We start from the raw sequence: 13,083 nt of genomic DNA, 5'->3' as shown, positions 1-13,083 counted from the left end.
TGTTTTGGAAGGGCCTTCCAAAAAGAATCTCATGGGCCAAGGAAACAAAGAGTAGAGATGGTTTGGTAGAGCCAAAGGAGTGACGGGGTGGAACGAATGAGCGCCAAGAAGAGGCAAGAATTCGATGTGAGCGAGACGGTCTGGTCATATAGAGAAAATGGCGGTGCGTTGCTGTCTCGGATTTCCCGCGTGCATTGGTATACCCGCAAATTGGGAAGTTTCCGATCTCAAGGAAGGTAGGCTTCAGATTGCTGACCTGACCGTTTCATACTGAGCGAGCAGCTAGAGGTCATTTGAACTGGGGGCTACATCGAGCTTGGAATCCAGCATGTTACCGTGAGCCTGGCCGAGGGCACACTTTCCTGTCGCGGCAGCGAGACTTGAAGATGATCACGTCAAGCACGACCCTTGTTACTTCGGATACACAGGCAAAGGCGGTGGCTCCGCGAGAGACAGTAACAAGAACGGCGGCCACGACGACGACGGATGCGTTTCAAAAGCGTGGCTGGCAGAGTCTGCGACGTTCTGATTTGTCAACATATTTCCGGGAATGTTGAAGGGAGCGATTTAGAGCAGTCGCGAAAAGGAAGCCAGATTCACAGCTGGTCACTGATGGCAAGGAGAACGAGTTGGCCTCAGCAACAAGCCGTGCGCTTACACGGAGTAGCGAATGTAGTCCGCAGGCGTACATGATTCGAGTGACTTTTAGGGTTGAAGAACGAGGGGAGGGAAATTTGGCGGGAGTTGGCGGCGGGAGGCCCTGCATCCCCTATAATTAGAGGGAGCGTTCCCCCTAACGGCTTAGCGGCGGCTCTCGGCAGAACTACTTCGCGGTTTGGAGTTCTCGACAAAGCAAAAGAAGGTCATCATCATATTATTGATCACAGAGCAACTGCTCTCTATCGCTGATGGTTGGATGTCTCGAATCTAGTCACACTAGTCTTCCTTTGCTCTGATGGATAAAGTCCACGCGTCGTTGAGATGAAAGCCTGTGAAATGCGGCTTCAGGTCAAGGAGCTCCCTATACGCGCAGGCCTCCTGGTTTCAGGGCAAGACACAAAGTGGCCCATCTGAATCTATTGGCACGCCAGCACAACTGCTTGTTCTGTCACTGTACGTGTACGATGCAAAGCTGTACCCGTGCATGGAGTCTCCTTCTCGCCTAGTAGATGCCTGCATGACTTTTAGTGCTTCATCTTTTCCCCGGACGTCTGACTTACGACTGGTGAGGGTCCATCATCTTTCACTGCTCCTTTGCTCACATTGACTTGACTCTATACGTTCATTACATAGCGCTACTCTTTCACCTCCTGTTTACAGTTCTTGTTCTTTCGGATGGGTCTGCTATCCACTCACACGCGACGTTGAGGAGCGGATCTAATGTTGCAGGCAACTGTTTCCCTCCTGATTGGAGAACCCTGGTGTGAAGTTGCAACCCTCTAATCATGAGATGCCCTGGTTGCTCAGTCTCATTTGCCATTGCATGGTCTTCGACCTATCTTCTCCTAGCGAATTCTTCGAATGCAGCGAATCCTTCCGCAATCTCCGCACCTGTCAGAGCCTATTGGAAAGGATATGATGGTTTTTGGAGTCCTCTATCGATACGTGTTGGCACTCCACCTCAAGGCGTCGACGTCTTCATTAGTACAGCGAGCCAGGAAACATGGGTGGTTGGAACGTCAGGCTGCGATGGGTCAGAGATGTGCCTCGATGCGCGGGGCGGAGTCTTTGCATCGAACACCTCCAGCAGCTGGGTGGCTCAAGGATCATATTTCTTAGGCCTGGATCCCCAGCTTGGCTTTAGTGGGAAGGGCATATATGGGTTTGATAGCATTGCCATGGAGACAGTAAACCGGGTAAACGTCTCTTCGCAGCTCGTTGGAGTTATCAATTCAACCAATTACTGGCTTGGATTTTTTGGACTTGGAGTGAGACCAACAAATTTGACATCGAATGATCAGAAGACTTTTCTCAGCAGCATGGTCGAAGATCAAGGCTTGATACCAACCCACAGCTATGGGTACACAGCCGGGGCACACCACCGCCTGAAAGGTGTTACGGGCTCACTTACGCTAGGTGGATATGATGCCAACCGCTTCATTCCTCACGACGTAAGCTTTAACTTAGATCCTGATTTGACTCCAGTAGTTGCAATCAATAGTATCAAAGCGACTGCCGCTCCGCTCTCAACTTCAAACACAAGCATTGGCTGGAAGGACAACTCGATTGATCTTCTTCAACCGACTCAAGCTGACATTTTCGCAATCGATTCCTCCACGCCTTACTTGTGGCTTCCGGAGTCCGTCTGCCAGCAGTTCGAGAAAGCGCTTGGATTGACGTATGATGATGGTCTCGAACTTTACACCTTTGCCCAAAACCAAAGTCAACATCAGCAACTACAGGACTGGAATATAACCTTTCAATTTACGATAGCCGATCTACCGGGCTCGACCAAGGTCGTCTCGTTAGACTTGCCTTATGACGCCTTTGATCTCCAATTGTCGTATCCATATCCAGGACTAAATATCACAGCGACAGACCCGTCTGTGCCATATTTTCCACTTCGAAAAGCTGCCAATAGCACACAATACACTGTTGGCAGAGCATTCCTTCAGGAGGCGTATCTCATTGTTGATTATGAGCGTAATAATTTTTCAGTACATTCCGTGAATTTTGCTCCAGATGCACTGAGTCAGGCGCATCTCGTCGATATTACTAGGCCGAAGAATAGCACGTTTGCCGTCAAGCAGGTTGCGCCCATTCTAAGCAAAGGAGGTATAGCTGGTATTATCGTAGCGGCTATCTTCGGGCTTTGTCTCCTGATAGGTCTTGTCGCTCTTATAGTTAAAATGCGGCGGGATCCTACCAACGGAGGGTATGAAAAGGACAAGGGCGAACTAACGCGGGAGTCGTCAGGCAGCAGACACCGCTTCGTTCAACATTTTCTTCGCTTGCCACGTAAGTCGCAGGAGTTCGAACGAGAGAGTCAACACGATGTCCCTGAGCTCCAAGGCGGCGAGGAAATCAGCTCCACAAATAGTGAGCTAGATGGAAGCAACCATACAATACGCGGTTTCTACGAGCGAGACCTAGCCGATGAAAAGCCTCCTCCTATCGTGGTCAACGCAATTGGACATGATCCTTCGATGCCGGTCGAACTACCATATCGCTCTAGTAATTACCAACCCGGTAATAAAGAACAGCCTATACCAGAACTCTCTCCCGCATCAGCCACTTCGTCAAGGTCGGAGCTTTCTGCCTTTAGATCGAACGATCACAGATTATTTCGCCAGGATACAGGGAAATCGGCCGCGGTGAGTAGTCCAAGTGACGAAGGGAATAGTAAAGCTCCTTCAGACCCATTCCGGATAGTGAGTCCTGTCTCGCCAGATGCACAAGACGAGGTATCTTCCCTAGAGACCATCGCACGAAGAGCGGCTTGGTATGTTTCCGCAGAGAGCGAATCTGTTTCTAGTCAAAGTCATGGAGGGACAGTACGGTCGATGAGGTCCAACTACAGCTTGATGAATATAGATGAGCGAGCCGGCTTCGCACCGAGGCACTCTCGACAGACCACGGTGTCATCTATGGGTCGCTCCACCACTCCAGGCACACCTTCCGCTAACAATACCGTCTCCTACCATGGCACACCACAATCCTACAGCAAAGTCCCACGAAACAGCAGAGCGACTGGTCTGGACCGCGCTGAGTCTTCTACGGCCTCCAGTGGTCTCAGGAGTCAATCCTCCACCGTGACGAATGATATAAGAAGGAGCGTTCAGCGTGGCTTCAGCTGGATTCAAACAAACAGCGAAGACACTCCGCAGCGGAGCACACGACCTACGACGGTCGATGAGGCCATTGAGCAGTCCCCATACTCACCTGCTCGATGGATCGAATTCTGGCGGACAGGGCGTGACCCACGATTAGGACCTGTCAGCAATGATAGGACACCTCAAATTGGGGCCGACAATGAACCGCATGCAAAGTAAGCAGGATCAGGAAGCTATTGACGAAAGAATCATGTAATTGGTTGAGAAGCCGAAAATGCAGGAGAGAGAATTTTGACCACTGTAATTCAAGAATCTCAACGCTATTCTCTGTTGAAGAAGTTTTCCGCTCTCCCGCTCTCAATGGTCACCTAAATCCCATTCACACCAAAAAGGCGGGGACATGACCCGCTTTGGTCTCGGCCTGAAACCGCATTCCATGACACCGCCCCTATGAACACGCAAGCTCGAACAAGAAGAAACCGCGTCGTAACGTCGTGTCAGACCCCAAGAATAACCCAGCCTCGAAAACGCCTTTAGCTCTCGCTTTTCATACAATATGAACCACCGTTGTGTCCCCCACTCGGGAACACGGCGACGGTGGCGGTCACACTCGGTCGAGATTCTTCCGGCCCACTGGATAGGGGCTTCTCGTTCCGCGTCTTGCACCCGAAGAACACGGCTTGTCGTCGCGGTCTGTGATGATGGCGAGGACTTGCCACGGACGCTTGTAGCTGCCGCTTCGAGAGGAGCGGCGGCGAGAGGAGAGGCCGCTTGAAGATGATGTATCTGAGGAGAGAGAAGCGTTGGAGGAGGAGCGGGCGTGGTGGGAGCTGGATGAGGATGACGACGATGAAGAAGCCATGGATTGCTTTTTGTTAGGAAGAATAGGAGGAGGTGGTGGCGGTGGGGGTGTGATGAATGTCAAGTTAAGCTCGTGTTATCTGAACACGGTAGATTGAAGTTTCTTCTGTGAGGTGGAGAGATTTGTGATGGAGTAATGATATAAGACTTGTAATCGCATGGTACATATAACAGTGTTCGATATACTTCGGACTTCGAGCAGTGACAATCGGGAAGACGGACCCCTATATACCTGATGCCAGACCCTTTCCCACCAAGCTGAGCAGCAGCACCACCCCCATTCTCGCTCCTTATTATTATTAGACGCCCTTCCCCCCGAATGGACGGATAGCCAGCCACCGAGCTTAGCCCATCCAGCAACAAACGGACGGAACGTGGTGCAAGAGGGCAGTCTCACGTCCCCCCAAGCTTGGCAGCAACACAGGTTGGGCTGGCTGGGCTGGCTGGGCTGTCGGGTAGGGGTCAAGAAGTGGGAAAGAAAGGGTTTCGTCTCACTGCAAGGACGAGGGCAAAACGTCATCGGTAACAGCGTTGCGAAGCCCATGAAGCAGCAGGACCCCCTAACCCTCCTCAGCCCAACCAACAGAATCCTCCGAGCAGGCTGACTGACATACAGGCGCCGCATTGACGCAACGTACTCGAGTAGAACTAACTCTTGTTTCCCTCGAGATGCTACAGTTCTCTAGCGCAATAATGGGAGGCTTTTGGGGGGCAGCGGTCTTGTGATCCTGACGTTGGGGTAGGGGGCACGTCAGCTGCCTTCTTTGCGTTTGCGTTCGGATTCCGCAGCCACCTACATACCACATACCACTACATACTACATAACCCTTCCTGCAACTTACGGACGGTGGCTACTGCAGTGCATAGCCGGCCGGCTGCCATTTCATACGCGCCAACTGCTGAAGGAAGAGCTGTTTCAAGGGTCTGCGAACTGTTTCATCCCCGGCACCCGGAGGCACTGCTGGCCCAGATCTGGAGGCTTAGATCACACCACTTGACTATCGTGCTCCTACTACAACTGTGTGCTTACGCAACAAGAGTGACCATAATCATCATTTCTGGTGCTTTGTGGGTGGCGGCAGGTCGATGGGATGGCGGCTACGGCCGCTCTGTTTCATGCGTGCAACGGTTAGTAGAGGTGGGAGCAGTACATGGCATTCATGCATCGCACAATTGACTCGAGTCTTTCACGTGGTCAAGGCATTGTAGCATTCTGTGCTTTCCCCTGTCTGAATCGTAGGACAAATGGACGAACTGCTACACCCCCAAGCACTGAACAGGTGGTATCTTCAAGAAGACCATGCAGGTCAATCTATGTGCTGTCGCCTCTCATGCGATTTAGGTCTGAAAATCAACAGAGCCTGAGACCTACGTCATTTGGCTTCTTCGGAATCCGTCCTTTGGTGGAGATATCCTGCACTTTGACGTCTGCCAGGGCCGTTTAAGAGTCCTCGGCGGTCGGAAGTTCTCATTGATGCGAAAAGGCGAGCATGATGCGCCATGGTGAACATGCATACCTTGGACGTGCGAAGACTTGCAGCTTTATCTCTTAACCGCTCCGATCGGACCGAGATAAAGATCGTGCATGCTGGGCGATAATATCTCAATGCAAGATGATGGCTGGCGCCTTGGCCAGGACTCTGGCATTGCGTGTGTCAGTACCGTTGATTGTGTGTACATCAGAATACCATCCTGACTCAATCAGTCTTGTTGCAATGCTGTGGTCAAACTTTATTAGTTACTGACTCGTTGGTTGAGCGTGACATCAATGTGATTGGGGTAAGACTTGTTGTACTTCTTGGGATGAACTTGGGAAGTAGTAATGTTGGCTTCAATTGACACTAGGTTCCAGCTGAGTTCCTCTGCTCAATTCGCCCTCGTGAAACGTTTCATGAAAAGAAAAAGGCATTGCCTTCCGCGTCCTTCCTGACAGAGTTGGCATAATTCTTGCCAGGGTCGTACTCTTCCCACACGCTCGCAGGAAATATGTGTTTGTTTCTCTCATACCATCTCCTGTCCACCACCTTCGTGAGGTTAGGGTCATCGTTCGCTCCTTCCAGATCCTTATCAGCTTCGTCGATTTGACCGTTTGCTTTTGCTGCGGTCTTACTTGGACGACTGAGCAGGCTGTGATCCTTGTTTTCTGCCGATTCTAAGGGTTGGATGGATGTCAGGTCGGTTGTGGATGCATAATCAAACAATCGCCGCCCGTTAGCACCCGTCGTCTTGTTGATGACGAAATAGTATATTTCGTAGTGATGCGGTATGATAACGTCTCCTCTCACCAGCATGAGGTCATCGACGCCCACTCTTGCCCACTCTCTCCTACTACTCCCCCTTTCACCACCAACACCAAGTTCAGCGCCAACTTTCCGGCTTCGGTCAAGAAAGAGCCAGGCAGGTTCACCCTTTTTGATTTTGCACGCTCCACCCGGTATATTGGTGCCATCGTAAAACACGAAAGGTATCACAACCTCTATGGCTTTGACTGCTTCTTGCATAAGCAGAAACTCTTTGCGAAGCTGTTCCCTGGTCGAAGCTTCTTTCAGTAGCGCAGACTTGGTCACAGCTTTTGGGGCAACAGAAATGGTGGCGTTGGGGCCGACCCTTTTCTTGTGGGCTGAAGAACTTGTATCCGGCGGGTTAGGGGAATTTCGAGAAGAGCTGTTTTTGGATAGTGAAAATCGCCCTGACTGGACATCAACAGCTACGTCTTTGGGCTGTTGAGACTCTTCGTCATCAACGCCAAAGCTCAATTTGCCCCGCGCTACAGCAGTTTTCCTCTTCTTCGGTTGTCGTCCATCAGGCGTGTTCACCCTGCGCTTGTGCTATCAGTCTCAGATGCAAAACCCTGGGTGTCTTCAGACTTACCCGTCACTGAGAGGCGTTGCAGCTCTTGAGCTCGCACTTGCAGGAGTGAAACGGCCTCCATGATTCGATGCAGCCTCTCGTTCTCTCTGCTCGAGTGCTTCCGCGCGTCTTTTCCGAAAGTCGGAAAGCTGGACAAGACCTACAGTCTGAGTCTTGAGTACGTCCTCAGCAGTGGCAGCTTGAGCTGTGAACCTATTCGGGGTCGGTACTCTAGATGGATCGCTAGAGGATGGAGTTGATAGGTCCATGCCAGGAAACTCTGTGGTGCAATGGCAAGAAAGACGCAAAAATGCGTCTGCAGACTGATGCAACCCTCCTGTGGGCCAGACTTGGAACTACTATAGCATGATCAGAAGTGCGTTACTCTTCCCCCTGACCGTAGGGCTGACGATTTGAATCTTTATAATCACTTGTTTTTGCTGGGCGAGGGTTTGTTTCCCTTGCATCAAACCTTGGAAATCCCAGAGTCAACAAAATCTATGTGCTTGCAGAAAATACAGAAGCGTTAGTTTGAAGCGTCGCTCCGGCAGTGTAAGGCCCACGGACTGCTTTCGCATTGGGTTCTATCTTGAAGCACTTTGCAGAGAATAGACCTGCATCTTGGATGATGTGACTGTATGGTTGTCATACTATGTGATCATGTAGAAAAGTCCCGCCAATCCAACCACCCACCCGTTCAAGACCTTCGCAGTTGCCAGCTTTTGCTTCACAACGCTCTTTCCGTTTCCAAAAAAAGTTTTCCTTTCCCCGTTCATAGATTTCATCCAACTCCCTCTGCTGCTGAACTCACACCACATCGAAATTCGGTCGATCAGAAATCGAAAATTACTGTAATGGACTACGTCTTGCGATGCAATTCGCTCAAATGCCGTACTCAATTGACCGATCGAGCGGTAGTGACCACTTGCAGGTACATTGATTCCTTTGAAGATTCAAACACATCCTTTGCTGACTCCCATTCTAGTCACATCTTCTGCAATGGATGCTCTGCGAGCCTGGGTTTGACTGCACCACAAGACGGCAATCGGGTTTGTCCAGCATGCAAAATGGGGTTGCCAAACCCTGACGATGCTGTTGCAACATCACTCAACCCAACAGAGGACTACAAGACCAGCGTACTCAGCGGTCTTCCGCCCAGCACCATCATGGAATGTGCGGGACGCGGGCTGTCGTTCTGGAGCTACCAATCAACCCAAGAGATGTAGGTCTAGTGTAGACTTATTGATAGACCGTACATTAAATGCCAAAAGCGTCTACCAGGAGTATTTGGCAAAGACTCTAACTGATAAACACCACATCATGAAGCATGAAATCGATCAGGTAGTCAGTCATGCCAATGCTGAGATTGATGGGCTTAATAATAAAATCCAGAGTAGTCGCACGTCACCCGTATCTCTTCCACTTCGCTGACTTTGAGGCAGATATGGCTATTGACGAAGAAAGACTGAAGACTGACAACCAGACCCTGATTACAAATCTCAGAGAGCGGACTCGCAAACACCAGCAAACACAAGAGCTCTATGACCGCCTAAAGCGGAAGCAGATGACGACGGCGACGCAACATGCCGCAAAGAATGCGGCGTTTGAGTCTGTGGAGGAGACTTACGGAAGTGACTCTTCAGGTCGTCGGCCATACAATGGTCGACCCCTTCATCAACCAACCATGCAGCATTACTCACCGCACCATGAGGCTAACCCCACCCAGAGTCGTGACGAGAGCAGCAATCGCGAACATGAGATTCCAGGCATGATGCCACCGCCAATTCCACAACGATCTGGTATCCATGGTAATCATAAATCAAGGACAAATTCATATGTCTTCTTGGACGAGAGCTAATGAAAACCTAGTCGGCAATGTTCCCACGCCCTCACGCCATCGCACTCAGCTTGGGCCGTTCGGGCAGACAAATAATCACATCGGTGCTCCAGGACAAAGGAATGTACCTTCCATCCAAGTCTCATCGCAGATATCTCCGATGCATCGTCAGCCGCTGAACAGCATCAGTCCAAATAGAGCTGCGTTGAACGGCTACGGGATGAGTGCAGGCCTGAAAGTGGGCCGCCAGCAAAGTATTTCCTCAAGAGCCATGTCTCAAAATGTTCACTGTACTGATAGCCTGAAGATTCGCGTTTGGCTAGCATGAATCAGTCGGCGCAAGGTCGTGAGAACGAGCGGCCATTTTCGTCCCAATATGGACAGCAAGCCTATCATGGTAGCAACACGTACTTCTGACCACTTGCGGTAAGAGAAGCTATGGCCATTCCTGTCGCTAAGCTTTCCGCTACGAGCAAATATCAGGATGAAGGAGAAGATTGGGCTTGATGATCTTTGCTGCCGTCGACACACGAATGGCTAATCAGCTAGGCCCTCGAGCCTCGCTGGTGTCTCAGCTAATGTTACTTATAATAATACCGTTTTCGGTCGACGATGCCGGGAGCGACGCTGTAAATTGAGACTCTTAACTGTGTATTTCACATCGTCAGTATGTGCTCCCGCATGGGCTAGCCTTTTCTCTCAGTAGATCTATACAATCTTCCACTCACACTGAGCTTGTTACCCACGCTATGCGTCTCAATTCAAAATATCTTATTGCGCTTTCGGATAACACCACGTTATCCTCCTCCAGTATTGACACTCATGCTATAGCCCCCAGTCTTCTCATCCTTCTGCATCTTAAACATATCCGTACTCAGCCCAAACGGCTTCAATATCCCATTCCCCAACTCCTTCAGCTTCCCCATCATCTCCCCCACCTCCCTCTCCTGCGCCTCCTTCACACGCGCCGGTAGCTCCCTGAGCGCTGCTTGCACCACCCTCCTATCTCCTGGCGGCAATGCATTCACCTGACCACCTAAAACCTTGTAATCATCCAGTGCGCCCTGCAAGTCTCCCCATGTATTGAGCTCAGTCTTTCCCCGTGCGCGCCGCAGGAGGGATTTCGACCGGATGCGGACAATATCCGCGCGGCGCTGGTCGGAAAGTTGGAGTTGTTGTAATTGAAGCGCGGCGGAGGCTTCGTTGTCGTCAAGTTCGACTACGGCATCATTCTTGCCGTCTTCGTCTCGTGCCTCTTCTTTTCCTGGCGTTGTTGCTGCGTCGCCAGGTTTTCCTTGCTGGCCCTTTCTCTTCAAACCCGGCGTCGGCAAAACTCTTTCTAGCCCGTCGAGCGCGGCGGTGGCGCTCGCGACGGCGGCTTTCCAGTCCGAGAGCTTGAGGTGGCAGGCTGCTATGTTGGATTGCAGGACGGAGACCTCGTAGTCGAGGTAGGTGGGGCAGGCGGCAAGTGCTTGGTCGTATTGGGAAATTGCCTGGGAGTAGTCGCCGGATGAGAAGATTGCGTTGGCGGTCTGTTTGAGGGCGGTGGAGGAGGCGAGGTGCTGGGCTTCTTCTTCGGGAGGGAAGCGGGGTGGGGGTTCGTCGTGAGGTGGGGAGTTGGGAGCAGTCAGTGAGGGAGGCGATGGTGGGGAGGAGGGGGAAGGAGAGCGGTCTGAGCGTGCGTCATGGTAGGTGGATGAGTCGGGAGTTGAGGACCTAGTGGTGGAAGCTGCTGGATCTTGAGTAGGATCCAAGATGGGATTTACAGTTGGCATGATGGCCGCTTGAGATCGGGCTTCATGGGCTATAATAGGGCATGTGGGATTGAGATCCTAGCGTTGTCGGATCAGAAACGGTAAGTTGATCAAAGCTCCCAGCACTAGTGACTGTGATCTTCAGGAACGGGGGAGTTGAGGTGCTCAAGGCGCTCAAACTAGTTCTAGCGCGGCTCTGGTGCAGAATGTACCAGGTTCTTGTTTTGATATCGAAGCTGACTCGCACGCACACCCTCACCGACTTGCAGGCCCTTGGCGGGCTCGAGCTTTTCGTGGTAAGAATGCTGCGATTCCAGTGGCACGGGCTGGTCGGAAGATCTCAGGCTTGTTCCGTAATTCGATCGTTGGGTGTGGTTGGTGTCTGTTGGATGAGGCTCAAGCGACAGCCGCGTCCCAGAATGGAAATAAAACGGGAATCTTCACCATTTTATTTGCTTTTGCTTTTGCTTTTTCCTCTTTCCTCGCAAGAGCAGGAACCGTGGACCGTGGGACTCCTTGAATATCTCCTGGCGCCTTTCGGCAGCAAACTCAATCATAATAGATCATGTTGTACTGAGTACTTTCTGCTTGCTTTACACGTGCCCTTTACACAGAGCTGTCCTGGCACTTGTGGACGGCAGTTCTCGTCGCGATAGACTGGCCCTGATTCATTGGCAGCATTGAAAAGCATAGACCTCCTTTGATCTCGCTGCTTGCCACTATCAACTCCAGATTGCCCTGAGGTCTTGCGACACTCGCGCCTTCCTCGTGAGATCTGGCCACGTGCTGGCACATGGCCTGGAGCTGTCACTCTCACTTGCGGATCAATTCTAAACGTTCCTTGTCTGCCTTATCAAAATTGGCTTGTTCGCCCTTGCTCCACTTCACTTTCCTTTCCCTCTTGTTGCCCATCCCTCACTATTTCTTCTTTCACTCCTTCCCTTTCCACCACACATCCTCTTTTATCACCACGCAACTCGTCCCTCCGTAGGGTTTCTTTCTTTTGAACAAACTCCTTATCATATCACAACCGTCAAGATGATAGCAAAAACCATAGAGTATGCGTCGTTCTATCAACTTGCGCGCATCTGACGTCCGTCATAGGTTTCCCCCATTCGCGCCTGTCTGTTCGACATGGACGGTCTCCTGATCGATTCCGAAGACATCTACACAGGATGCAACAACGTCATTCTCCAGGAATATGGATGCCCCAATCTGCCCTGGAAGATAAAGGCCTTGCTTCAAGGTCGTCCAGCTCCCGAAGTACGTCAGCTCCATCTTGTACCACTTGCTCCACCCTGCCTGAATTGACGCCCCATGCCTTAGGCAGCAGAGATCTTCCACGCTTGGGCTCGCCTCCCAATTGCTCGCCCCCTCTTTCTTGAGAAACAGCGCGCCCTTCAGACCCGTTTTTTCCCCACCACGCGCCCCTTGCCCGGTGTTCCCTTGCTCCTCAAAACTCTCCGCCATTCGAAGGTCGACCTTGCGCTAGCCAGCTCCTCGCATACTGTGAACTTCAAACTCAAGACTTCTCACCAAGAATCCCTCTTCAAGGCTTTTGAACCTGAGAAGAGAGTTCTCGGGGACGATCCCCGCATTGGTAAGGGGAGAGGAAAGCCGTGTCCGGACATCTATTTGCTTGCATTGGAATGTATTAATAAGGGCCTTCGAGCGAAGGGAGAGCCCGAGGTGAGTCCAGAGGAGTGTTTGGTGTTTGAGGATAGTGTGCTGGGTGTGGAGGCAGGAAGGAGGGCAGGAATGAGGGTGGTTTGGTGTCCGCATCCAATGCTCTTGCAGGAATATACCGGACGTGAGGATGAGGTCTTGGCCGGTATTGCGAGTATGATTGAAGGCGATGATGAGGTTGAGGGCCTGATGGAGGAGGCGAAACCGAGGGTGCCGGAGGGTACGGTTGGCATGATTGGAGATGGTTGGGCAGAGATGATGCCAACGCTTGAGGGGTTCAATTACAGGAAGTATGGCATCGAGCTTTGAGGCTTTACTCCGT

At 51.4% G+C, this 13,083-nt stretch overlaps 5 protein-coding genes across 5 annotated transcripts; 3 read left to right on the top strand and 2 right to left on the bottom strand.

Annotated features, from left to right (window-relative positions):
* Positions 1-1,445: 1,445 nt before the first annotated feature.
* On the top strand, positions 1,446-3,992 carry KY384_007800 (uncharacterized protein; the record flags this gene model as incomplete). Its single annotated transcript, XM_044816290.1, has 1 exon — positions 1,446-3,992. One exon carries the CDS (start codon positions 1,446-1,448, stop codon positions 3,990-3,992), a length of 2,547 nt encoding a protein of 848 aa, XP_044666930.1.
* Positions 3,993-6,523: 2,531 nt separating this feature from the next.
* KY384_007799 (uncharacterized protein) lies at positions 6,524-7,753 on the bottom strand (the record flags this gene model as incomplete). Its single annotated transcript, XM_044816289.1, has 2 exons — positions 6,524-7,451; positions 7,506-7,753. 2 exons carry the CDS (start codon positions 7,751-7,753, stop codon positions 6,524-6,526), a joined length of 1,176 nt encoding a protein of 391 aa, XP_044666929.1.
* A 1,051-nt stretch (positions 7,754-8,804) lies between these two features.
* Positions 8,805-9,342, top strand: KY384_007798 (uncharacterized protein; the record flags this gene model as incomplete). Its single annotated transcript, XM_044816288.1, has 2 exons — positions 8,805-8,832; positions 8,879-9,342. The coding sequence occupies 2 exons, from the start codon at positions 8,805-8,807 to the stop codon at positions 9,340-9,342; spliced, it is 492 nt and encodes a 163-aa protein (XP_044666928.1).
* Positions 9,343-10,118: 776 nt separating this feature from the next.
* KY384_007797 (uncharacterized protein) lies at positions 10,119-11,096 on the bottom strand (the record flags this gene model as incomplete). The annotated part of the gene is made up of 1 exon (XM_044816287.1): positions 10,119-11,096. One exon carries the CDS (start codon positions 11,094-11,096, stop codon positions 10,119-10,121), a length of 978 nt encoding a protein of 325 aa, XP_044666927.1.
* Positions 11,097-12,209: 1,113 nt separating this feature from the next.
* KY384_007796 (uncharacterized protein) lies at positions 12,210-13,070 on the top strand (the record flags this gene model as incomplete). The annotated part of the gene is made up of 2 exons (XM_044816286.1): positions 12,210-12,338; positions 12,402-13,070. 2 exons carry the CDS (start codon positions 12,210-12,212, stop codon positions 13,068-13,070), a joined length of 798 nt encoding a protein of 265 aa, XP_044666926.1.
* Positions 13,071-13,083: the final 13 nt, after the last annotated feature.

The sequence above is a fragment of the Bacidia gigantensis genome, assembly GCF_019456465.1.
Source record: "Bacidia gigantensis strain McMullin 20006 chromosome Unknown contig_278, whole genome shotgun sequence".
NCBI classification, from domain to species: domain Eukaryota; kingdom Fungi; phylum Ascomycota; class Lecanoromycetes; order Lecanorales; family Ramalinaceae; genus Bacidia; species Bacidia gigantensis.
The sequence above is the reverse complement of the archived record's forward strand: the minus strand, read 5'-3'. Positions and strand labels throughout refer to the sequence as shown.